The sequence below is a fragment of the Pelophylax lessonae genome (assembly GCF_965119305.1).
Source record: "Pelophylax lessonae genome assembly, chromosome: 2".
In the NCBI taxonomy this organism is placed as follows: Eukaryota; Metazoa; Chordata; class Amphibia; order Anura; family Ranidae; genus Pelophylax; species Pelophylax lessonae.
Window position 1 is genome coordinate 208,034,246 of NC_138769.1, and position 26,198 is coordinate 208,060,443.

The 26,198-nt window shown below is 47.3% G+C and overlaps 1 protein-coding gene across 4 annotated transcripts in view; it reads left to right on the plus strand.

Moving 5' to 3' along the window:
• Positions 1 to 26,198, plus strand: part of USP9X (ubiquitin specific peptidase 9 X-linked) — a 593,271-nt gene that overhangs the window by 64,555 nt on the left and 502,518 nt on the right. For all 4 annotated transcript variants that reach the window (XM_082246987.1, XM_082246989.1, XM_082246990.1 and 1 more), the window contains exon 2: positions 5,439 to 5,689. In XM_082246987.1, the coding sequence (XP_082103113.1) occupies positions 5,594 to 5,689 (96 nt within the window). In that variant the 5' untranslated portion in view covers positions 5,439 to 5,593. The remainder of the gene's footprint in view (positions 1 to 5,438; positions 5,690 to 26,198) is intronic.

The following is a 26,198-nucleotide window of genomic DNA, read 5'->3' on the forward strand; positions in this document are numbered from 1 at the left end:
CGTTTGCAGGGATGACTTGTGTGGATACAATCGGACAATGCTTCGTCTATGGCATATTTCAATCCTAAAGATGGCTCAGAGTGCCCTGTCGCCCGGTAAGTGGGCTGGTTTCTTGAGGGGGTTGGTTTCTTGAACTATATGTTCCGGTCCTCTCCACTGTGCACATTCCGGGGGTAGAGAATTGGCAAGCGGACTATCTCAGTCGGATCCGGGAGAATGGCCTCTTTACCTGGAGGTGTTTTATCAACTCTGCCTTTGCTAGTGGACCCCCGATGTGGACCTGCTGGCCTCCCATCTCAACAGAAAGGTGCAGAGGTTCGTGTCAAGGTCTCAGGATCCTCTGGCCGCTGCCGCAGATGCCATGGGTGCCCCTTGGGGTCAGTTTAGTTTTGATTTACGCTTTTCCTCCAAATCAACCTCTGTCAAGACTGCTACGCAGAATCAAGGTAGAAGGAATTCCAGTCATTCTGGTGGCACCAGACTGGCCACGCCGGTCTTGGTACGCATGCCTGGTAAGGCTGGTAGCTGACGTCCCTTGCAAATTTCCGCTCAGGGAAGATCTTCTGTCTCCGGGACCAATCTTCCATCCTGCTTTACAGTCGCTGGCTTTAACAGCCTGGCTTGTGAAAGCCAGGTGCTGAAGGACAGAGGGCTGTCTGAGCCGGTGATTCCTACACTGTGGAAAGCTAGAAAATCTACTTTCAGGAAGGTTTATATCACTTGGTGTAAGTCTCCGGAGGGGGGTTCTCCCCGTTGCTTTTTATGTGTCTCGCCTGTTAGTTTCTACAACTAGGTGTAGATCAAGGTTTGGCTCTTGGCACCATCAAGGGCCAGATTTTCAGCTTTGGCCATATTTTTCCAAAGGCCGTTGGTGGCGAACTCCTTTGTTCACACTTGTGCAGGGTGTTCGCCATCTGGCTCCGTCGGTAAGGGATCCCTGGTGCCTCCGTGGGACCTAAATTTGGTACTGTCGGTGCTTCAAAAGCCTCCCTTTGAAAATATTCAAGAACTTCCTCTGCTCACTCTGTCGCAGAAGGTGGCCTGGGTTGTCCTGTCGGTCACCTTACCTGGTGATTCGTAAGGACAAAGTGGAGTTGCAACCCTGTCAGGCATTCCTTTCTGAGGTTGTCTCGGGGGTTTTATTTGAATGAAGATATTGCGTTTCCGTCCTTATGTCCTAAACCAAAACATCCTAAGGAAATTACTTTCCTTGGATGTGGGCAGGGCGATTCGGGTGTACCTGGTGGTGACTGAACCGATTCGAAAATCCTATTGTTTTGTTCTTAGGGATGGACCTCCAAGGGGGGGGGCCACATCCGCTGTGACCATTTCCAGATGGATCAGGCAGACGATGGTGCAGACCTATTTTATTAAGGGTCAGGTTCCTCCTTTCCTTGTCAAAGTGCATTCTACGAGGGCACTTAGTGCCTCCTGGGCCTTCCATCATCAGGCGACAGTGGTTCAGGTGTGCAAGGAGGCTATGTGGTCGTCTGTACACACATTCACAAAGAGGTGGATGTACTTGCATATTCGGATGCTGCTTTTGGGCGCAAAGTTTTGCAGGCTGCGGTTGCAGAGGCTCCCACCTCTTGAGGGGGTGTTTTTTTATTTTTCCCTGGTGTTGAGCTCCTGTTTTTACCTGGTTGGCTATGTTTAGCCTTGTTGGGAATTATACTGTATGTATTGCTGTGTTTTCCCCACCCCTCGTGTTGATAATGCTTTGGGACATCCAAAGGGTCTAGAAGACATGGAGCTGTCCCCGCCAGTGAACGAAAGAGAACTGGATTTTTGTCTTACCGTAAAATCCTTTTCTCTGTGGTTCACTGACAGACACAGCACCCGCCTCTCTGTTTTGGGTTGAGTTAGATGTTGTTCTGACATTGCTTGTTAAAATCTGAAGTCCTATAGCAGTAAGTGATGGTATACCCTCTGGGACTGCCTCCGGGGTGTAACCAAAAACGTTTCTGCCTAGTCCTACCTAGAGCAGCATAAAACCCATTGGTCTAGAAGACATTGAGCTGCGTCCGTCAGTGAACCTCAGAGAAAAGGATTTTACGGTAAGACAAAAAAACAATTTTTTATTATACATTTAAGCCAAAATGTATTTTAGCTACATGTCATTGACAAAATAAATCTCAATAAGCGTATATTGGTTTGCGCAAAAGTTTTTTTTATAGCGTCTACAAACTATGGTGTATATACTGGAATTTACGCAGCCTTTACTTTCTGATTACCTATCTCATTTCTTCAAGTGCTAAAATGGCAGAGTAGTACTACAGCCCCCCCCCCCCAAATAACCCCTTTTTGGAAAGTAGACACCCCAAGGAATTTTCTTAGAGGCATGTTGAGCCCATTGAATATTTGATTTTTTTGTCACAGGTGTTTGAAAAATGACAAAAAAAAACTAAACATTTTTACACAAGTTGTCATTGAAATTATATATTCACACATGCCATGGGTATTGGTGCAATTACACTCCAAAATACATTGTGCTGCTTCCGAGTACAGGGATACCCCATGTGAGACTTTTTGGCAGTCTAGCCGCGTACAGGACCCTGAAAACCAATCCCTGCCTTCAGGCTTTCGAAGTGCATAAATTTTGATTTTCAGAAAGTACACTCTAATCTATTTGCTGAGAGGCATTTTGAGTATTTTGCACAAAGTTTTGAAAATTGAAGAAAAAAAAAAATTCCTTTTCTTTCTTCGGTTTCCAAAACAAATGAGAGCTGCAAAATACTCCCCGTGAGTCATTTGCAGGGGCAGGGATTTATGCTATCTTGGCATTTCATGTACTCCGAAACTGCTATAGGTAGTGAGGACTGAAATCAAAATTTACACCCTTAGAAAGCCTTAAGGCAGTGATTGGTTTTTGGGGCCCCATACAGTTAGGATCCTAAAACGTCTCACACCTGTGGTATCCCTGTACTCAACAGAAGATTGTATTTTGGGGTGTCACATGCCATGGCATGTGTGAGCAATATATTTAGTGACTGCTTTGTGTAAAGAAAAAAAATTGGAATTTTCCCGAAATTTGGGGCAAATTATAAAATATTCCATGGACTCAACATGCCTCTCAGCAAATAGCATGAGGGTGTCTCCTTTCTAAAAAGGGGTAATTTGGGGGGTGTGAACTGTCCTGACACTTTCTACCCACATCACCCACTCTTCTAACCACTTGAAGACCAAGCCTTTTCTGACACTTTATTTGTTTACATGAAAAAAATATTTTTTTTTTTACTAGAAAATTACTTTGGACCCCCAAACGTTCTTTATTTTTAAGCAGAGGACCTACAGAACAAAATGATGGGTGTTGCAAATTTTTTTTGTCACTCCGTATTTGTGCAGGTATTTTCCAAACGCAATTTTCTGGAAAAAAAAAAACTTTTATTCCCTGGATGTGGTTCAGGCAACCAGGGTGTACCTGGCAGCTACGGAGTATTTTCGGTAGTCAAACTATTTGTACTCAACGATGGACCTCAAACGGTTGGCTGCTTCTGCTGTGACTATTTCCAGATGACATCAGACAGTGATTCAAGCCTATTCATTTAAGGGTCAGGTTCCTCCTTTCCCTGTTAAGGCACACTCTACTCGGGCGCTTAGTGCCTCCTGGACCTTCCGTCATCAGGCGTCAGTGCTGCAGGTTTGCAAGTCTGCCACCTGGTTGTCTGTGTACACTTTCACAAAGTTTTAGGTGAATGTGTTGGTATCTGCAGGTGCTTCTATTGGCTGCAAGGTTTGCAGGCTGCTGTAGAGGACCTGGTCCTCTTTGCGTGTGTATTGTTTTTTTTTCAGGTGAGCTCCACTTTTTTTACGGTTGAGCTCCAAATTACCTGGTTGGCTACAGTTTTTAGCCTTTTTCTTGCTGTTCCCACCCCTCATGTTTGACACTGCTTTGGGACATCCCAATGGTCAAGAAGATAAGCTGTGTCCATCAATGAACAAAAGAGAAAATGGGGTTTTTGACTTGCCATAAAATCCATGTCTCTGATGGTTGACAGACACAGTACCCACCCATCTGTGGAGTTGGCTTTCTTCTGACACTGTAACAAAACTGAGTGCCTATAGCTGAGAGTGGGAGTATACCACCTGGGACTGCCCCATAGGTGTAGTCAAGCGTTTTACTGCCTAGTGTCCTACTCCTGTAGGGGGAGGTATAACCCAATGGTCAAGAAGATGAGGAGCTGTGTCCATCTATGCACATCAGAGAAATGGATTTTACAGCAAGTCTAAAAATCCAATTTTTTTAGATCCTCAGTTATTTGCCATAAGGTGCCATGTTGAACTTCCAGTGACCAGTGTGAGAGCGATAACACCAATTTTAACACACCTGCTCCCCATTCACACCTGAGACCTTGTAACACTAACGAGTCACATGACACTGGGATTTACATCACATCACCGGCATTGGATCATTCACATCACCCTGCACCCTAAAACAATTGTGTGGCGGAGTATGTTGTATGGGGGTGGTGAGGAACAGTGCAGTGCAATGTTAAAATGCTCATGTCCCAATGTACATGAGAATGAGCCCCTAAAAATTAACATTTGGTGAGGCCCATGTATTTTGAATTTCATGTGTGTTTTTAGGGGTAAGACCCAATAACAAAAATCAAACTGAAGAAAATAACTTGAAATATTTGTGGTTTTAACTGGCCATAGAAACTCAAGGTTTGCTGGCAACATCTGTGCAAAGAATAGTAAAAATGTATTTGCTTGAGGCCATACTTGAGTTGACTTTAAAGCCTTATGCACACTGGACGTTTTTACAGCCGCTTCTAGGGTCGTCTGGCATGTTTCTCACATTCGGCATCTTTGCCGAGTATAGTCTTTGCTTTACAAATGTATTTGTGTTCTGGAAATCATAGCAGACTGGGGCCCCTTTCACATTGGCAGTGCGCCCGACTGACTCAGTTTTGCTCAGCGGGGATCGATCCACCAATCCCTGCTAAGCAGGCGTATGACAGCTCCGTCCTTGCTTACTTTGCAGAGAGGGAGTGGTCAGAGCCCCGCTCTCTCCTCTATGCGAGATCGGATGAAAACGGGCGGCCTGTCCATTTTCATCTGATCCTTCAGACAGATGGAAAATAGGGTTCCCATCCGTCTGGATTTCACGGACCTGATCGGATAGCAGTGGGTGTAAGCTGTGATGTCTTCTCTGACATCCGCTGCTCCATAGGACTGCATGGAGCATCCGACCGCATCGGAAACATGTGTGAAAGGGGCCTTAAAAAAAAAAAAAAAAAAAAAAATAACACAAAATTTTAAAAGTTTAAGATTTAGTACTAATAATTTAAGTTGCTTGGGATTACGGTTCATAGTAAAATAAAAAACCTCATTGTATGCACAAAAAAATGTTTATTAATAATTTAATATAGTTAATCAAATATGTGTTAGTTTTGGGATTTAATAACTGTTTTTTTTTTTTCCCCTCTCTACAGGTTATGCAATGGTCTCTGCAAAACGTTCTGTGTTTAAGGTGGAGTTTCATAAGACAGACGTATGCCGGCTTGCCTTTCCTAAAGGGACTATAATTTCTTCTCTTGCAATTGCTACTTAAGCAGACAAAATTGCAAAGATCTGCCCTGTGTCGAGTATGACAGCCACGACTCGTGGCTCTCCGGTTGGAGGGAATGAAAGTCAAGGCCAGGCTCCTGATGGACAGTCCCAGCCTCCACTCCAACAGAATCAGGTGTGTTCCTCAGTATTTGTCTTGCCCACTCAACTGTGTCAAATGTTAGTTACCGTTGTGCTCATAAGTTTACATACCCTGGCAGAACTTATGATTTATTGGCCATTTTTTTAGAGAATATGAAAAACAAACTTTTCTTTCACTAATGGTTAGTGTTTGGCTGAAGCCATTTATTAATCAACTGTGTTTACTCTTTTTCTAAATCATAATAACAACAAACTACCCAAATTACCCTGATCAAAAGTTTACATACCCCCAGTTCTTAATACCGTGTATTGCCCCCTTTAACATCAATGACAGCTTGAAGTCTTATGTGGTATTTGTGGATGAGGCTCTTTAACTTCTCAGATGGTAAAGCTGTCCATTCTTCATGGCAAAAAGCCTCCAGTTCCTGTAAATTATTGGGCTGTTCTGCATGAACTGCACGTTTTTGAGATCTCCCCAGAGTGGCTCAATGAAAATGAATGTATATTTTTTTTTTTTTTCCCACAAAGTTGTCAATTTAGAAGACCGATGTGGTATGGCTTGGTTTGTGACATGCACTGTTAACTGTGGGACCTTATATAGACAGGTGTGTGCCTTTCCAAATCATGCCAAAACAACTGAATTTACCACAGTTAGGCTTCTTTCACATTGCCGCTCCGTGTGAAAGGTCCGCTGCGGGACTTTTTTTTTTTTTTTTCCACGGAGCGGATGACATTTGTCATCCGCTCCGTGTGCCCGCATATCATCCCATCCGTTTGCGGATGATATGCGGACATAATGTAAGTATATGGCACTGCAGATGTCAGCGGGTGACACCGCTGACATCCGATTTTTCCTTCCTTTCCGTTTTTTACACGGAAGAAAAAATAGGGTTCTGTTCCATTCGAAAAAACGGAACAGAACTGAAAGGCGGAAAATCGAATGTCAGCGGATGGTATTCCGCTGACATCCGCAGTGCCATTCACTTACATTATGTCCGCAAATCATCCGCAAACGGATGGGATGATTTGCGGACACACGGAGCGGCCGTGTGAAAGGACCCTTAAACTCCAACCAAGTTTTGGGTATCTCTCAAGGATTACAGTGGAAACCATGCACCTGAGCTCAATTCGGAGTGTAACGACAAAGGCTTTTTTTTAACTGTGCAGAAATTCAAACCACCTTTCACTTTGTCATTATGAGGTCTTGTTTGTAAAATGTTGACGAAAATTAATTAAAATCCATTTTGGAATAAGGCTGTAACCTAAAAAAATGTGGAATAAGTGAAGCAATGTGAATGCTTTGCGGATGCACTGTAGATTGGGCATGAAGAGGTTGTTCTGGTCAAAAGGTAGAGCCTGACCAATTTCGCCAGTAGAACTGACTGCATAAGAGCAGGTCTTGTACTTTATGTGGATCCATCACTGTGTGTGCGGGTTTTTTATATAATGCGCCTGCATTGGAAACTGGTGATCTATTGTGGAAATGTTTGTGGCAGACTGAAGATCCAAATATCCACTCATACTGTATTTGGCTGTAAATTGTGTTGGTGTGTGTTCGTGACCGACCAGTGGCAGTTAATTAACCCCTTTGTGCTGCATTAGTGCAACCAGTATCAGTGCAACCAGTGTTAATTAACACTGATACTGGTTGCACTAATGCAGCACAAAGGGGTTAATTGCCACTGGTCGGTCACTAATGCATCAGTGACCAGCAGTGGCAATAAATTAACCCCCTCATGCTGCATAATACAAATACCATTGGTAATTTAAATTAACCTCTTGCCAACCCGTCACGGTACATATACTGTGACAGGGTGGCAGCGATAGGTGTACGTTGCTGTCTGTTTTTCGTTTATGCCCCTCTTCTATCCATTTTAAAATTATTTGGGGGAAAAAGTCATTTTCGGTTTGGGTTTTCGGCCAAGGGCAGCCTGCATTTTCGGTTTCAGCCCAGAATTTTCATTTCGGTGCATCCCTAGTTGTATGCATTACAAAAAGCCTATGTTTCCATCTACTCTATGCCTATATATTGTGATGTGCAAGACTTTTTTTGAAAGGGATTGATGTCCATGACAGCGGACTTCACATTGGTTTAGAAATGTGTATACATGGTATGGGATATGCTGAAACAACATGACATGTTCTCTAAACCACTGTAAGCATTGGAAGACGCAGCATGACTCCACTGTGCATTGAGGCATTGCATATGTATTCTTGAAATAATTACCAATAGAGGAGGGTTAAAAATGAAATACATTTTCAAATGCAGTGGATTCCACTGTACACAGTGGGCCCCAGCCCTTTATGAACATTGACTAACTTAAAGGCTTGCAGAGGTTTTACCTGTACTCAATAAAATACAAATGAAGTCACGCTCTTGGAAAATAGGGAAAACGAGTAGGGCAGAGCCAGATGGCTTGATGTCACCGCACAGATCAAGTTCTGGGATGTATACATGCATATGCACTGTCTTAGTCACATAAGTGTTTTTACTGCTAATTTAAAGCGATCGTAAAGTCCTTTTTTTTTTTTTTTCTTTATAAAAATAAACATGTTATGATTAGCTCCTCTGTGCGGTTGGTTTTGCACAGAGCAGCCTAGATCCTATTCTCTGGGTCCCTCTTCTGTGCTCCTGGCCCCTCCCTCCTGTTCAGTGCTCCCACAGCAAGCAACTTGCTATGGGGGCACCTGAGCAGAGTCACAGCTCCCAGTGTCCATTCAGACACGGAGCACCGTCCCCCTCTCTCCTGATTGGCTAGCTGACTTTCACAGCTGCTGCTGTGTCTCAGCCAATCAGGAGGGAGACACTTGTGGGCAGAAAGGGACCTAGGATAAGTGAGGGGGCTGCTGCATACAGTTTTTTTTTTTTTTTTTTCTTTTTCTTTCAACTTCTTGCATAGAATTCCTAAAGATAAAAAACCTTCTGACTTTATAATTCTTAAGTTCTTACCAGGTTTACCCTGTTAAACACTTGGCTCTTGTTTAGTTTTATACATATAGGTGCATCTGCAAAAATTCTGAATATCGTCAAAAAGTTTGTTTCAGTAATTCAATTCAAAAAGTGAAACTCCTATATTATATTGAATCATTACACACAGTGATGTATATCAAGCATTCATTTCTTTTATTTATGATGGGTATGGCTTACACCTAGTGAAAACCCAAAATTCAGAAAATTAGAATATTACATTAGACCAATAAATAAAAGTATTGTTAATGCAGAAATGTTGGCTCACTGAAAATTATTTCCATGTACAGTATAGTATGCATTAGGGCTGAACCATAGTCAATGTGATATCAACTATCGTTCTGCAGGCATGGGCGATATTCATATCGCCGAAGACATGATATTTAGCATTATGCAGGGTGGCAGGGAGAAGTCGGGACTCGGGGGGAGGAGGAGGACTCAACAGTGCTGGCAGCCGACACATCCGTTTTGCTTTCGGCTGTGATCGGAACTCCGCCCCTCCAACCGGATGCAATCCAGCCCTCCCAGCTCTGCCTCTAGTCTCCAGCCGACCATTACTCCGCCCTCTCCTGGCTGCTTCGGGGACGCGCACGGGGGCGGGATCAGGCTGTAATGTTTTGGAAATAAATTCAATGGAGAGACAATGGGCGGAGCAGGGCTGAGTAATGGTCGGCTGGAGACTAGAGGCAGAGCTGGATTGAATCGGGCTGGAGGGGTGAAGTTCTGATAACAACCGAAAGCAAGGGGAAACCGATATCGACACAACAATGGGGAGCTGAAGGTACTGTTCTGTTGGGACGCGGAGTGGATGGTACTGATGTGTTTTGGAAGATAAGGTAAAAGGAACACGTTTATGAGGACCACAATGTCTCTGCTGATATCACTAGTGAAGCACTTTCTACAAAGAAATCCGGCCAAATCTTTGCCCGAGACTCTTCCTTGAGCCATATAGCCCTAGTCAATCCGTCCTTTTCTCTGAGATGTCATGTCGGGCTGTGTTCTTCTACCTCCTACCACCACTGTGAGTCCCGACTCTGCCTAATCCACACTGTCAGTGTCTTCTGCATTCCACCCAGAGAAATATCGCGATATACATTGTTGAAAACCAAATATCGCAATGTGCCAACGCCAACAGATGACATGGCTCCCCAAATCATCACTGACTGGAAAATTTACACTTGACTTCATGCTACTTGGATTCTGTGCCTCTCCACTCTTCCTCCAGACTCTGGGACCTTGATTTCCAAATAACATACAAAATTTACTTTCGTCTGAAAAGAAGACTTTGAGCCACTGCGCAATAGTCCAGTCCTTTTTCTCCTTGGCCCAGGTATGTCTCTGGTTCAGGAGTGGCTTGACACAAGGAATGCAACAGTTGTAGGCCATGTCCTGGATTTGTCTGTGTAGTGGCTCCGTGGTGGAAATACATTTGGGCATGGGTCACTAAAGAAGATTGTGATTTTTGTTGGTGTCGCATTGCACTTTTTTGAAGAATTTGTGGGACTTAGTCCCCGTTCACACTAAGGCGACCTGTGAGGCGACCTGGTCGCCTCACAGGTCGCCGTAGGTCGCCTTCCATAGGGAAGCTGCGGACCCGTTCTAATAGGAGCGACACAAGTCGCTCCGTCTTAGAAAAAGGGTCCGGAGCTTCTTTGGGGCGACCCGGAGGCGACCGCCATAGACTTCAATGTTATGAAGTCCGTGGCGGCCGCTCCGAGGTCGCGGCGCGCTGCTCGCACCGCGACCTCGGAGGTCGCCCCCCCCCCAAGTTGGATCGCGGCAATGTGAACGGGGCCTTATTCACTAGTTTTTATTGTAGTTTCACTTTCTGAAATACCAAAATTATATCTGAAATACTGATAGAAATGCTAATAAAAAACAACAAAAAACAGTGAGGCAGGGGGACTTGTATTGCTCCAGGTAACCTGTGAGGTCTCTGCTGCTGTGAAGCAAGCCCGGTGCCAGCCTTGGTCCAAAGCCAAAGAATGCAAATTAGGAAGAAGGTGGCAGCACTTCAAGGCGTAAAAAGTTACTTTAACTATAAATCCATTAAAAACGAGGCCATGACATGCAGCTAGCATAAATATTCAGCAGACTTGTTTCACACAACTGTGCTTAGTCATGGCAATGACTAAGCACAGTTGTGTGAAATGCATCTGCTGAGCATTTGAGCTAGCTGCATGTCAGGTCTTCATTTTGAATGGATTTATAATAAAGAATCTTTTCTCTATCGTTCATTGATGGATGCAGTCTTCTGATCTTCATATCAGTAGGGTTATGCTGCCCCCTACAGGAGCAGGACTCTAGGCAGAAAAAAGTTCTGGCTACGACTATGGGCAGTCCTAGGGGGTATACCCGCTCTCCCTGCTATAGGATGTCAGTTTTAATCTGCATAGTCAGGAGTAAGGGCCTAGTTCCTTGCTGGGATCTTTGGTCCTGGCAAAGTTTTTTTCTAGATAGTAGTTTTTTCTTTTTTCAAGTGGAAGTTTTTTTTTTTTTTTCTCAGGATTTTTTTCCTGTGAGATCTACAAGCAACTTTGCTGGATCTGGGCGACGGGCTGGATATTTAGATACAGTGGTCACCCCAGACGGCCAACGGCGCATGCAGACCTTGGCTCTGCGCTGGGTCGCATAAGACTAGGTTTAGGCCTGAGTCGCAGCGTTCCTATTTGTTTAAAATCCCCCTCACTTCGGGAGGGAGGGGGTTCTGTCAGGAGATGGCGCCCGCATGTTCCTGGTAAGGTGAGTACATGTCCCCCCCCCCCTCTTCTCCTGGTGGGTCTTTGCCATGGGCCCCTCCCTAGGACCATCACAACCCCGGGTTCCCCTCCTGCCACGTAACCCCTCCCACCTGCCCCACCCTCACTACTGGGGCTATTGGAAAGTTTGGAACTACTCCCAGGGGCTAGGTCCATGTTTCAGGCCGCAGGTGGGGGCGGAGAGATGACAGATTGTGCGGGGGGGGGGGGGTTTCTTCCTGTCACTCCAGGTCCCACCTTCCAATCGATCCCATACAGGAGGCTGGGGGGTCCCCAGGAGGGTCCTCAGTAGCTCCGCAGGCCGCCATTTTCTTGTAGCCCATGTGCTCTGCATGAATCGGCGGCCATCTTGGTACACCTGGCACCGTTTTGTGCTGGTTTTCTGAAAGGGCTTACTAAGTGAGAGTTCCTAAGTGCGTTTTTCTGGGTGGAGCCCCTCCCTATAGTTCCTAAATGTTCTGCAGGACAATTTCATGGGTCAGATGGTGAATGCACCGACAAACAATGCGGTACTTGACCTACTGATTACTAACAATGCAGACCTGCTCACGGATATAGAAATACAGGAGAACTTAGGAAACAGTGACCATAGGTCAATAAGTTTCAGTATTAATTACAGTAATGGGAAGCACAAGGGTAATATTAAGATGCTGAATTTCAAAAGAGACAATTTCCCAAAACTGCGCTCACTGCTAGAAAATATCAATTGGGATAGAACCCTGGGAACAAAGAACACGGAGGAAAAATGGGAGTGCTTCAAGAGCATACTTAACAAGGGGATTGGCCAGTGCATTCCAAAGGGAAATAAATTTAAAAGAGCAAAGCTAAACCCTGGGTGGCTAAACTCCAACATAAAAAGGTATATTAGTGCTAACGCAAAGGCCTTCAAAAAATACAAGACTGTGAGGGGTCATTGGCAGCATTTAAGCATTACAAAGAGTGTAATAAGAAATGTAAAGATGAAATCAGGGTGGCTAAAATAGAACACGAGAGACATATAGCGGAGGAGAGTAAAAAGAACCCCAAGAAATTCTTTAAGTATATAAACAGTAAGAAAGCGAGGCCAGAACACATTGGCCCCATAAAAGATGACAAAGGAAATATGGCCACTGAGGACAGAGAAAAGGCGGAAGTGTTAAATAATTTCTTCTCTTCAGTCTTCACAAAAGAATCGGGGGGGCTACACAAACCTAGCTTGTAAAGCCGAACTAAACAACACACCTCAGGAAATACCGCCATGGCTAACAGAAGATAGACTTAAAACTAAACTAGAGAAACTTAACATAAATAAATCACCGGGACCGGATGGCATGCACCCGAGGGTTCTGAAAGAGCTCAGCCAGGTGATTGCCAGACCATTATTCTTGATCTTTAAGGATAGTTTACAGACGGGTATGGTGCCAGCTGATTGGAAAAAAGCCAACGTGGTACCAATATTTAAAAAGGGGCCGAGATGTATCCCGGGTAACTATAGGCCGGTCAGCCTAACATCTGTAGTCTGCAAGATTTTGGAGGGGATGTTAAGGGACCACATACAAGACTTTAGTAATGAAAACTGTATTAGTAGTAATCAGCATGGATTCATGAAAAATCGTTTTTGCCAAACCAATCTTATTAACCTACGATGAAGTGAGCTGCCACCTAGATAAAGGTAAGCCGGTGGATGTGGTGTATCTGGACTTTGCAAAGGCCTTTGACACCGTTCCCCACAAACGCTTACTGAACAAACTAAGGAATGTAGGTATGGACCATAGGGTGAGTACCTGGATAGAGAACTGGCTCCAGGGGAGAGTCCAGAGGGTGGTGATTAATGGGGAGTACTCGGATTGGGCGGGTGTGGAAAGTGGGGTCCCCCAGGGTTCTGTCCTGGGACCAATCCTGTTAAATTTATTCATAAATGATCTAGAGGAGGGGATATCTAGTACAATCTCAGTATTTGCGGATGATACTAAACTAAGCATGCCAATATCTTCTATGCAGGATGTGGAAACCTTACAAGCGGACCTGAACAAAATAACGGGGTGGGCAACTGCATGGCAGATGAGGTTTAATGTTGAAAAATGTAAAGTAATGCACTTGGGGGCCAGAAACCAGAAAGCAAGCTACTCACTAGGGGGGGAACCTCTGGGTGAGTCTAGGATGGAAAGGGACCTGGGGGTACTGGTAGACAACAGGCTTGGCAGTGGCATGCAATGCCAAGCCGCTGCAAGCAAAGCCAACAGAATACTGGGATGTATAAAAAAGGGGATTCACTCCAGAAATAAAGAGATTATTCTCCTGCTCTACAAGACTCTGGTCCGGCCACATTTGGAGTATGCTGTCCAGTTCTGGGCACCGGTCCTCAGGAAGGATGTGCTGGAATTGGAAAGAGTCCAGAGAAGGGCAACAAAAATAATTAGGGGAATGGAGGACATCAGCTATGAGGAAAGACTACAAGCACTGAACTTATTCTCTCTGGAGAAGAGACGATTGAGGGGGGATATGATATCAATGTACAAATACTGTACTGGCGACCCTAGCATAAGGAACAAACTATTCAGAGAGAGGAGATACAATAAGACACGTGGCCATTCACTAAAACTAGAGGAAAGGCGGTTTAACCTTAAAATGCGTAAGTAGTTCTTCACTGTAAGAGCGGTAAGGATGTGGAATTCTCTTCCACAAGCAGTCGTATCAGCTGGGAGCATTGATAGTTTCAAAAAACTATTAGATGGGCACCTTGGAGACCACAACATACAGGGGTACACAATGTACGGTTAAAAGCAAACACACACATCATAGGTTGAACTGGATGGACTGATGTCTTTTTTCAACCTCACTAACTATGTAACTATACCCTGATGCTGATCTTCAGATCTTTCTTTCTGGATTGAGATCGCTGCTGACACGTGCTGTGCAGACTTTTTGGGCCTCCTGGTGTATCTTCGGTGTAGGATGGGTCTCAAGTGCACTCTGCCTGACCTCTTGGGGGCGCTTGTGCGTGGTGGGATGTTTTTTTTTTTTTACTTCTTGCAGACGGGTTCCCCTGGTGCTACATGGACCCTGCAGAACATGTTTCCCCACCTGACCCCCTCAAGGAGGCCGCAGGGCCCTCCGGATCCCAGCTGTCAATAGATGCACTTTTGGTGGTCCTGGAATCGTTTGTGTCACGGGTGGAGGTGGCCTTTTAAAGGACGAGCTGCTAAAAAACGCCCTCTGCCTACCCCTACCTCATCTGATGTCTCAGATTGTGAGTCTGACTCAGCCACCGCATACGCGGGTCTCCCTGCCAGGTCTACTACTTTGTACCCTGTCTCCTCTGACAGTGAGAATTAGATTTCTACCTCCGCAGCCATGCAAGAAAAGGCGCTCGCAAGCCATCCAGAGCGGCAAAGGTTTTTCCATTCCCTGCGTTTTTTGACAGCATTCTCAAAAAAGAAAGGGAGCGCCCAAAGCATTCCCCTGGGGTGCCTAAGTGGATTGCTGGACTCTATCCTTTTGAGGAGTCCCTTATAAAGAAGTGGACTGTGCCACCTAGTGGAACCTCCGGTCTCCAGACTGAATAAAGCTACCATTATCCCAGTGGAGGATTCCCTGTTCTTGTAAGGATCGGCGAATAGAAAGGCGGAGTCTGTGGCCCGCAATATGTACTCCCTGGCGGGGTCTGCACTCAGACTGGTGTTTATGGTTGCCCTGGTGTTGCAAAATTGACTGAATGGGCTAAGTTACTATGCCATGACCTGGAGGGGAAACCTCTTTCTCCCGCCTTTGAGGAGCTGTTGGACCAACTGGTGCAGGGGCTACAATTTTTCTGCAATGCCACGTTGGATACTGCTCCCATATTGGACCAACCGTTGGTTTCGACAGTGGTCCTCTGGCGTATACTTTAAAGTCTGATCAGCAGACCAGTATTTTATCCAAAGAAGGCCTTGACTAATCTACCTTTTCAAGGAGATCGCCTGTTTGGGGCTACCCTGGATGACATCATCAAAGGTCTCTCCTGGACCTAAAGGCAGTGAATGGCTTTGAGCGAGTTGAAAAACTCAAGATGGAATCAGTTCACACGGTGGTGGCTTCCCTACAGCAAGGGGATTTCTTGGCCTCCATAGACATCAAAGATGCCTACCCTCACATCCTAATATAGGCAGGACACTAACCATTTCTGCGTTTTGCCGTGGGAGAGGATCACTATCCATTTGTGCTGTTAACCTTTTGGTCTCGCCTCTGCTCTTCGGGTCTTCACAAAGGTGTTGGCTCCGGTCCTGGCGTTGTGACGACAGCGGGGGGATATCGGTCCTGGGTTACCTGGACGATCTGCTTCTATGTGCGGAGTCTCCCACGGTGCTGGAAACAAATTTGGCAATCACCATGAGAACTCTGGAGGAGTTTGGCTGGATTCTGTACCTTCAGAAGTCGTTCCTGGTCCCTTCCATGAGACTGGACTATCTGGGCCTGACTTTGGACTTGTCCTCAGCCAGGATGTTTCTTCCTCCAGGAAAAACTCCAAAAACTCCAGCCTGTGATTCAGCTGTTGCTGTCCAGCAAGTGGTCGCCCCTTTGGCCCTTTATGAGATTTCCGGGACTGATGGTGTCGTCCTTCAAGGCGGTCCTCTTCGCTCAATTCCAGGAAGCAAGGTGACCAGGGACTCCCTAATATGGTGGCTTCGGTCCCTAATTCTCAAGCAAGGGAAATCCTTCCTCCCTGTATATTGGACAATTGTCACCACGGATGCCAGTCTGTCTGGGTGGGGAGGGGGTCTTGGCAGGTTGTCTGCGCAAGGAGTCTGGTCCCTGGAAGATTCTAGGTTACTGATCAATGTTCTGGAGCGGAGAGCGATCAGGCTTCGCCTAGTACACTGGACCGAGCACCTGCAGGGTTGTCCAGTGCGCATTCAATTGGTAAATGCCATGGCCGTGGCTTATGTCAATCACCAAGGGGGTACTCTAAGTATCCTTGCGGCCTTGGAAGTGGCAGGCATCCTTCAATGGGCGGAACGCTTTGTTCCAGCTCTCTCCACTGTTCATATTTCAGGAGTGGAAAATTGGCAGGCGGATTACCTCAGTCGGCAGGCCTTGGATACAGGGGAATGGTCTCTCCATCCGGAGGTATTGCAGCAGTGGTGCCTTCTTTGGGGCACTCCAGATGTAGATCTGTTGGCGCCTCGGATCAACAGGAAAGTACAGAGGTTTGTGGCCTGCTCACGGGACACTCTGGTGGATGCCGCAGATGCACTGGTGGACCTGTTGGGTCAGTATCAGCTGATGTATGCCTTTCCTCCTAGTTGCTGCCAAGACTTCTTTGCTGGATCGAGGCAGAAGGGATTAGTCATTCTTGTGGCTCCGGACTAGCCACGCTGAGCTTGGTACGGCAACCTGGTCAGGCTAGTCACAGATGTGCCTTGGAGACTTCCTCTCAGTTAGGATTTGCTGTCTTAGGGGCCAATCTTCCATCCTGGTTTACGGTCGCTGGCTTCGACAACTTGGCTGTTGAAAGCCAGGTGCTGAAGGACAGGGGTTTGTCTGCTTCAGTAATTCCTACTCTGCTTAACCACTTCCCGCCCGCCCTATTACAGATTGACGGCGGGAATGTGGTTGAGTTATCCTGACCGGACGTCATATGACGGCGGCAGGATAACTCCGCTCTGGGCGCCCCCCGGGGGCGCGCAGAGCGGCGATCGGTGATGCGAGGTGTCAGTCTGACACCCTGCATCTCCGATCTCGGTAAAGAGCCTCTGACGGAGGCTCTTTACCATGTGATCAGCCGTGTCCAATCACGGCTGGTCACATAGTAAATAGGAACAGCCGTTGATCGGCTTTCCTTAGTTCGTGCCTGACAGGAAGTAAAGGAGCGCCGATCGGCGGCTCCCCTGACAGGGGGGGGGGGTCGGCACTGGTAATCAGATCATTGATTACCAGTGCAGACCCTCGGGGGGGGATGCCACTAGATCCACCAGGGATGCCCACTATGACCCCAGGGATGCCCACTATGACCCCAGGGATGCCCACTATGGCCACCAGGGATGGCAATCAGGGCTCAGGGAGCCCCCCATTGCCCTCCCCATCAGTGATGCCCACCAGTGTCCTCCCTATCAGTGCTGCCCACAAGTGCCCATCACTGCCATCCTTTAGTGTCGCCCACCAGTGCCCATTATTGCCCACCAGTGCCGCCTATCAGTGCCCATTAGTGCCCATCAGTGCCGCCTGTCAGTGCCGATCAGTGCCGCCCATCAGTGCCCATCAGTGCCCACCAGTGCCGCCTATCAGTGCCCATTAGTGCCCGTCAGTGCCACCTATCAATGCCCGTCAGTGCCACCTATCAGTGTCCATCAATGCCGCCTATCAGTGCCCAGCAGTGCCGCCTATCAGTGCCCACCAATGCTGCATATCTGTGCTACCTATCAGTGCCACATATCAGTGCCTATCAGTGCCGCATATCAGTGCCGCCTATCAGTGCCACCTATCAGTGCCACCCCATCAGTGCCACCCCATCAGTGCCACCCCATCAGTGCCTCCTCATCAGTGCCTGTCAGTGCAGTCTCATCAGTGCTCATCAGTGCAGGAAAAAATTATTTATTTACAAAATTGTATAACATAAACAAAATTTTTTTTTTTTTTTTTTAAACTTTTCGGTCTTTTTTTATTTGTTTAGCAAAAAGTAAAAATCGCAGAGGTGATCAAATACCACCAAAAGAAAGCTCTATTTGTGGGGGGAAAATGACATAAATTTGGTGAAGGTACAGTGTTGCATGACCGCGCAATTGTCATTCAAAATGCAACAGCGCTAAAAGGGGAAAATTGGCCTGGGCAGGAAGGGAGGGAAGTGCCCTGTATTAAAGTGGTTAAAGTGAGGAAAGCGACTTCTAGAAAGAGCCATCATCGTACGTGGAAGTTGTATATTGCATTTATGGGAGTCTCCTCGCTCTTACTCGGTGGCTCGGATCTTGGCTTTCCTTCAACGGAGAGTACTATCAAGGGTCAGGTCTCAGCCTTGGCAGTCTTCTTCCAAAGGCCATTAGCCACCCTTTACGTGGTGTGTAACTTAATCCAGGGGGTACAACCTCTGTTGCCACCTTGGGACCTTAATTTAGTGCTGTCGGTTCTCTAGAAACCTCCTTTTGAAAGTATTTGGGAGATCCCCCTGCTTATCTTATCCCAGAAGGTGGCCTTCTTGGTGGCTATTACCTCTGCGAGCAGAGTGTCGGAACTGGCGGCGGCGACCTGTCTTCCCTGTCTGTTGGTTCACAGGGATAAAGCGGTACTTCGTCCGGATTCGTCCTTCCTTCCGAAGGTGGTTTTCACTTAAATGAAGACCTAGTGTTACCATCTTTGTGTCCTAAGCCAAAACATGCTAAGGAATTTGCACTGCATACTTTGGATCTGGTTCGGGCAATCGGGGTGTACTTGGCAACTTCTGAGTCTTTTCGGAATTCGGATTTGCTCTGTACTCACGGATGGCCCAAAGAAAGGGCTGCCTGCGTCTGCTGCAATTATTCCCAGATGGATCAGACAGACAGTGGGTGCAGGCTTATTCAATTAAGGGTCAGGTTCCTCCTTTCCCTGTTAAGGCGCATTCTACTCGGGCGCTTAGTGCTTCCTAGGCTTTTCGCCATCAGGCATCTGTGCTTTAGGTTTGCAAGGCGGCTATCTGGTCGCCTGTTCATTCCTTCACAAAATATTATAAGGTGGATGTGCTGGCATCTGCAGATGCCTCCTTTTGGCCGCAAAGTTTTGCTGTCTGCTGTTTAAGGGGGTTTCTTAGCCTTTTTTTTCAGGTGGGTCTCATCTTGTTCTGATGAGTCCTGTGTTGCCTGGTTAGCTATGGTTTGGTCTTGGGGACTTATTTATATGCATTTCCCACCCCTCTTTTTGTGGCACTACTTTGGGACTTCCCTACTGATATGAAGATCAAAACACTGCGTCAGTCAATGAACGCTAGAGCAAATTTGATTTTTGTCTTGCCATAACATCCTTTTCTCTGAAGTTCATTGACTGACTCAATACCTGCTCCTCTATTTTGAGTTTGGTTGGCATTTTCTCTGACACTGCTTTGACACAAAACTGACATCCTATAGCAGGGAGAAAGAGGGTATACCCCCTAAGGACTGCCCATAGGCGTAGCCAGAACTTTTTCCTGCTTAGTGTCCTACTCCTGTAGGGGGCAGCATAAGAGTAGAGGTAAACTCCATAATGTAAAACCATAAGATTTTTTTTTAAATAAAAATGTATACTCCCAGGATATCACTTGAGGAGAGCTCTCCCACAATGGCAAGGTAATAGTATCAAGCCAGTGTTGTAAGATGGCTCAACGTGATGACGTCATGAAACTTTGTTCACCTGATGCCCTACGTCCATACTGGACTTTCTCAAAGGTTAGGAGAGTTGCTGCGGCATCATGGCTTTAATACAGCCAGCAAGGGTTGCTATAGCAGCATATAAACATGTATTTCCCCAGATTACAAGCTTGGCTCAAGGCAGCTAGCATGCGTTGCCTTAGCAACATACAGTATCTCACAAAAGTGAGCACACACCTCACATTTTTGTAAATCTTTTATATCTTTACATGTGACAACACTGAAGAAATGACACTGCTACAATGTATAGCAGTGAGTGTACAGCTTGTATATCGGTGTAAATTTGCAGTCTCCTCAAAGTGAAAATGTCCAAATTGGGCCTAGTGTGCAAATATCTTGTGTGGCCATCACGATTTCTTTTTAACCATTGGGTTATACTGCCCCCTACAGGAGTAGGACACTAGGCATAACCACTCAGTAGTAAGGACTTAGTTCCTTGCTGGGATCTTTGGTCCTGGCAATTCTTTTCCCTTTTAGAGACGTTTTTTTCTCCTGGATTTTCCTTTGAGATCTACAATCAACTGCCAGATGGCAGTTGATTGTCCAGCCCAGATGGGCTCGATAATCTAGATTGAGTGGTAACCCCAGTGTGGCCAGCGAGTATGTGCAGACCTCAGCTCTGCGTTAGGTTGGCCGCCACATAGCCCCACCGGACTGGGGCTGTCTGTGAGTTAAACGCCCGAGTTGCAGCATTCCTCCTGTGTGACAGCCCCCCCCCCCCATTTCGATGGAGAGGGGTTTTGTCTGAAACGGTGCCCACCTGGATCCTGGTATGGTGAAGTAGCAGCCCCCCTATACCCCCCCTGGAGGGTTTTGGGGTGGATGTGGGCCCCTCTTTGGGATAGTGGGACCCCGGGTTCCCCTCACCTGCATGGGCTGTTTGGGTGGTTTGCCCACTGTTCCTGGGGTGGAGGCAGGGCACTTACTAGTGATGGGTAGCTGGGGGGTGGGGCGCGGACTATCGCCTTTGCAGGGGGCATTGTACCTAGTGGGGGCTCTTGCCAGGGCCCCCCCCCCCCCCAACCTGCCTGGATCAGTTACTGAGCCCTGGTCTCCCTCCTGGGTCCCTGTGTGCTTCGTGGTGCCGAGCGGGCCAGCCATTTTGTTGTAGCCTGTGTATTCCTATCCATGGCTGCCATGTTTGTGTATTCCAGAGGCCATTTTGCTGTGGTTTCCCATTCAATATAGTGGAGGCCATGACAGTGGGGCCCTTCTTCATTCCCTGGTGCTGACTCCTTGGTTATTTTACTTCCTCATCTCCGCATATGTAGTGCATTATCCAGGTGGCTGCAGGCGCTTGTTTTTGCGTGTGGGGTCCTCTCCCTCTCTGCTGGGGATCGTTTAGTGCTTTGTGCCCAGCAACCGGGTAGTGCTGTCAGCGCGGTGGGGGTTGTCCCTTAGGAGTATGCGAAACTTTTTGTGGGGTCATAGTGATCAATGGAGTCTTTGGAGCACATTTCCCCACCTGATCCCCTATCTGAGGCTGCGGGGCCCTCTGGGTCCCAACTATCCATCCATCCATGCGCTGTTGGCGGTTCTGGAGTCCCTTGTGTCCCGGGTGGAGATGCTTTGTGGGCGACGGGCTAGCAAAAAGCGCCCCCGCCTTCCCCCTGGCTTATCTGTATCATCAGATGCTGAATTGGATTTGGCTACCGTGGACGTGGGTCACCCTGCTGGGTCTGCAACCACGTGCCTAGAATCCTCTGATAAAATGAAACCTCCCCGTCTGTGACTGCACACCAAAAGGTGCTGGTGGATGCACTGATTGTATCTGTGCGCTAGACCCTGAAGATGGAGAACGCAGCTGAAGCTGCGATAGAGGCGCAGGTGTCCTTTGGCACTCACAAGCCATCCAAAGCGGCAAAGGTGCTTCCTTTCCCTCCCTTTTTTGACAGAATTGTTGCTAAAGAGTGGGGACAACCAAAGCATCCCTGTGGGGTCCCTAAGCGCTTTACTCTTTTATCCCTATGAGGAATCCCTTCTTAAGAAGTGGACTGTGCCACTGGTGGGGGACCCTCCGGTTTACAGATTAAAATAGGCAACCATGATTCCGGTTGAAGAGTCCCCGACCTTTAAGGATCCGGCTGACTGGAAGGCGGTGCTGTGCCTGCACTATGAACACACTGGCTGGTTCGGCAATGAGGCCAATATTCACCATTGACCTAGTGTCGTAGACTCTGACCGAGTGGGCTAAGCTCCTGCAGCGTGACCTGGAGGGGGAACAGCTCCTCCCTGCCTTTGCCGAGCTGGCAGACCAGCTTGTCCAGGGGCTGCAGTTTATCTGTGATGCCTGTTTTGATGAGTCTCCCCTGATGGCTTGCCTCTGTTTTGGCAGTGGTCCTTCAGCGTCTCTTGGCTCAAGTGCTGGTCTGCAGATCAGACTTCAAAAAAGGCCTTGACTGATCTTCCTTTTCAAGGGGATCGTCTGTTTGGAGCTGCCTTGGATGACATAATTGCAGGTCTCACAGGGGGGGGAAGAGTACTTTTCTTCCGCAGGCTACTAAGGGTAAGGAACCTTCTCATAGAAGTGGGCCTTCGTTCTCAGCTCAGGGTACAACTGACAGGGGCTTGAAGCCTTTCAGGGCCTCTTCTGGAGGATCCAAACTAACCTCGTCTGGCAAGCCAAGATAGTGCTTCTCCGTGGACAAGGCTCCTTCTGCATGAAAGTGTGCCCTCACCCGTATCGAGGGTGGAGGGCGTCTTCTCTGGTTTCTGCACCCCTGGACTTCCTGGGTTCAATACAGGTGGGTCCACAAAGTCATTCGGTCTGGTTGCAAGAGTTTTTTGCTCTTGTCCCTCGGCAAGGTTTTTTTTCTTCCAACTTGTGCCTGTACCCAGACCGCTTACAGGGCCTGTTTGGGGCGCTACAAGACCTGTTTCTAAAAGGGGTCATTGTCCCAGTTCTGACCTCAGAACGTTTTCAGGGTTTTTACACAAACTTGTTCATAGTTCCCAGGAATGAAGGTAAGGTGCATCAAATCCTGGACCTCAAGGCGTGGTACAGATGTTCAAAATGGAGTCCATTTGAACAGTGGTGGCATCCCTGTGTCAGGGGTATTTCCTTGCCTCTATCGATATCAAGGATGCCCACCTTCACTTTCCAATATGTGCCAGTCACCAGCGTTTTCTCCACTTTGCTGTGGCGTTAACCTTTGGTCTCGCCTCTGCTCCTCAGGTCTTCACAAAAGTGTTAGCCCCGGTGCTAGCTTTGCTACGCCGATGGGGGATTGCGGTACTGGGCTACTTTGACTATCTTCTGCGAGCGTAGTCTCCCTCTGCTCTGGTGGAGAACCTGGAGATCCCAATACGAACTCTGTGGGAGTTCAGCTGGATTCTGAATTTTCAGTAGTCTTTTCTGGTTGGGTCCAAAGCTGGACTATCTGGGACTGGCTCTGGACTCGGTCTTAGCCAGAATACTCCTTCCTCTGGACAAACTCCAGAAATTGCAGGCTGCAATTTGTCTCCTGCTGTCCAACAGATGGTGATCCCTCCGGACTTGCATGCAGGTGCTGGGCCTGATGGTGTCTACCTTTTTGAGGCGGTTCTGTTAACACATTTCCATATGAGGTCCCTGCAAAGGGAAATTCTGACCAAATGGGACAAGACTCCGCAGTCTCTGGACAGTCCCGGCTGAATCGGGGCACGAAGGAGTCCCTCATATGGTGGCTTTGTTCTCCAGCTCTTTGGCTGGGAAAATCCTTCCTCCCCTTGTATTGGACAGTGGTCAACACGGATGCTAGCCTGTTTAGCTGGGGAAGGCGTCTTCGGCAAGCATTCTGCTCAGGGGATCTGGGTGCTGGAAGAATCCCGACTCCGATCAATGTCTTGGAGTCCTTGATATGGTGGCTTCGTTCTCCAGCGCTTCGGCTGGGAAAATCCTTCCTCAGCGATCAGACTGTGTCTAGATCATTGGACGGATCCTCTTCAGGGTTGTCCAATGCGCATTCAATCGGACAATGCCACGGCCGTGACTTAAGTCAGTCATCAAGTGGGCAGGCACAAAAAGTGTCCTGGCGGCTCTGGAGGTAGCCGGCATTCAAAGGTGGGAAGAAGGGTTCCTTCCAGCTCTCTCTGCCGTACACATTTCCCCCTATCTGGTGACTCACAGGGATAAGGTGGTTCTTTGCCCCTGTCTGTCGTTCCTTCCAAAGGTTGTCTCTGCATTTAATTTGAATGAAGACATTGTGTTGCCTTCCCTGTGTCCCAGGCCTAAATATCCAAAGGAAATTGCCTTGCATGCGGTCCGGGCATTTAGGGTGTACCTGGCCACTACATAGTCTTTTAGGAAGTCAGACTTTGTGCTCTTGAGGGTGTGGTGTTTTTTTTTTTTCCTCAGGTGGACTTCAGTTGTTTAGGTTGAGCTCCTTTTTGCTTGGTTGGCTAATCCGCTTTTAGGTGGCAGAAGAGCATTTTTAATTTGTGGCGTTACCCTTTGATCTCGCCTCCGCTCCAAGGTCCAAGTTTTTTACCAAGGTCCTGGCCCCTGTGCTGGCCTTGTTACGTCAGAGAGGAAACTCAAATGTGGACTATCTGGACGATCTCCCGTTGAGAGCAGACTGTCATTCGGATCTGTTGGACAACATCACTATTACATTTCGGGTGGACGATTTATTTCATGAAATCTGCTAATCTATCGCCATCCGTACGGGTCACTTATGGGGCTGACTCTCGACTCTGCTCTTGTAAGGGTCTTTCTCCCCTTGGAAAAGCTTCAGAGGTTGCAAAGGGCGATCAGGTTGCTGATGGCAACCAATCCGTCCTCCCTGCCGGCCTGCATGAGGGCCCTGGGTCTGATGGTGTCAACCTTCGAAGCGGTTCCGTTTGCTCAGTCTCATTCCAGGCCTCTGCAGAAAGATTCTGGCAACATGAAACTGGGACCCTCGGTCTTTGTCAAGCGCACCCCGCCATGGTCTGATTCGATATAGATCCGTTGAGTCATCAGGTCCAGGACAATGATTTTTGGCCTGGACCTGTCAATCTGTTCTGGCTAATTGCAGAACGTCCTGTGCCCATGTAGTGTAAACACAGGCACAGGATATGATGCAATCTCCTCTCCTGGAGTCTATGGGTTCCAGCGTGAGAGGAGAGAACATCAACTGTGAATCCAGAAGCAGCACACTGACAACAGTACACACAGGCACACATTTAACCCCCTGATCACCCCCTAATTAACCCTTTCACTCCCTGTCACAGTGCATGCTATACAGTGAGTATAGCGAGTACATCCCTCACATTTTTGTCAATATTTTATTATATCTTTTTATGTGACAACACTGAAGAAATGTCTGTCAGTGCTCTTCTAAAGTTGATGCACAAAAAAGCCCTCAAACAGTTTGCTGAAGACAAGCAGACTAAGTACAGGGACTACTGGAACCATGTCCTGTGGTCTGATGAGACCAAAATAAACATTTGGTTCAGATGGTGTCAAGCGTGTGGTGGCAACCAGGTGAGGAGTACAATGACAAGTGTGTCTTGCCTACAGTCAAGCATGGTGGTGGGAGTGTCATGGTCTGGGGCTGCATGCGTGCTGCTGGCACTTGGGAGCTACAGTTCATTGAGGGACCATGAATGCCAACATTACCTCTGACATACTGAAGCAGAGCATGATCCTGTCCCTTTAGAGACTGGGTGGCAGGGCAATATTCTAACATAATGACCCCAAACACACCTCCAAGTCTACCACTGCTTTGGTAAAGAAGGTGAGGGTAAAGGTGGTGGACTGGCCAAGCATGTCTCCAGACCTAAACCCTATTGAGCATCTGTGCATCATCTTCAAATGAAAGCCAGGTCTCTCTCGAACAACCACCAGCTCGTTGATATCATCATGGAGGAGTGGAAGAGGACTCCAGTGGCAACCTGTGAAGCTCTGGTGAACTCCATGCCTAAGTGGGTTAAGGCTGTGCTGGAAAATAATGGTGGCCACACAAAATATTGACACTTTGGGCACAATTTGGACATTTGACTTAGGGGTGTACTCCCTTTTGTTGCCAGCGGTTTAGACATTAATGGCTGGGTGTTCAGTTATTTTGAGGGGACAGCAAATTTACACTGTTATACAAGCTGTACACTCACTTTACATTGTAGCAAAGTGCCATTTCTTCAGTGTTGTCACACGAAAAGATATAATAAAATATTTACAAAAATGTGGGGTGTACTCACTTTGTGAGATACTGTATATAGTATACAGAAAACATTTACTGATCAGTGTAGAAGTGTCACTTGTGATTTCAGATATTGTTACAATCAAGCCCCTTTCACACGGGCGATCCGATCAGCCTATCGGTTTTTTAGGCGGACCTGATCGGATGCTCCATGCATCTCTATGGGGCAGCGGGTGTCAGTGGCAACATCTCCGCTGACACCCTCCGCTATCTGATCCGATCCTGTCCGTGAAATCCGGACGGATGGAAACCCTATTTTCCATCTGTCTGGAGCAGTGATGGGGAACCTTGGCACCCCAGATGTTTTGGACCTACATTTCCCATG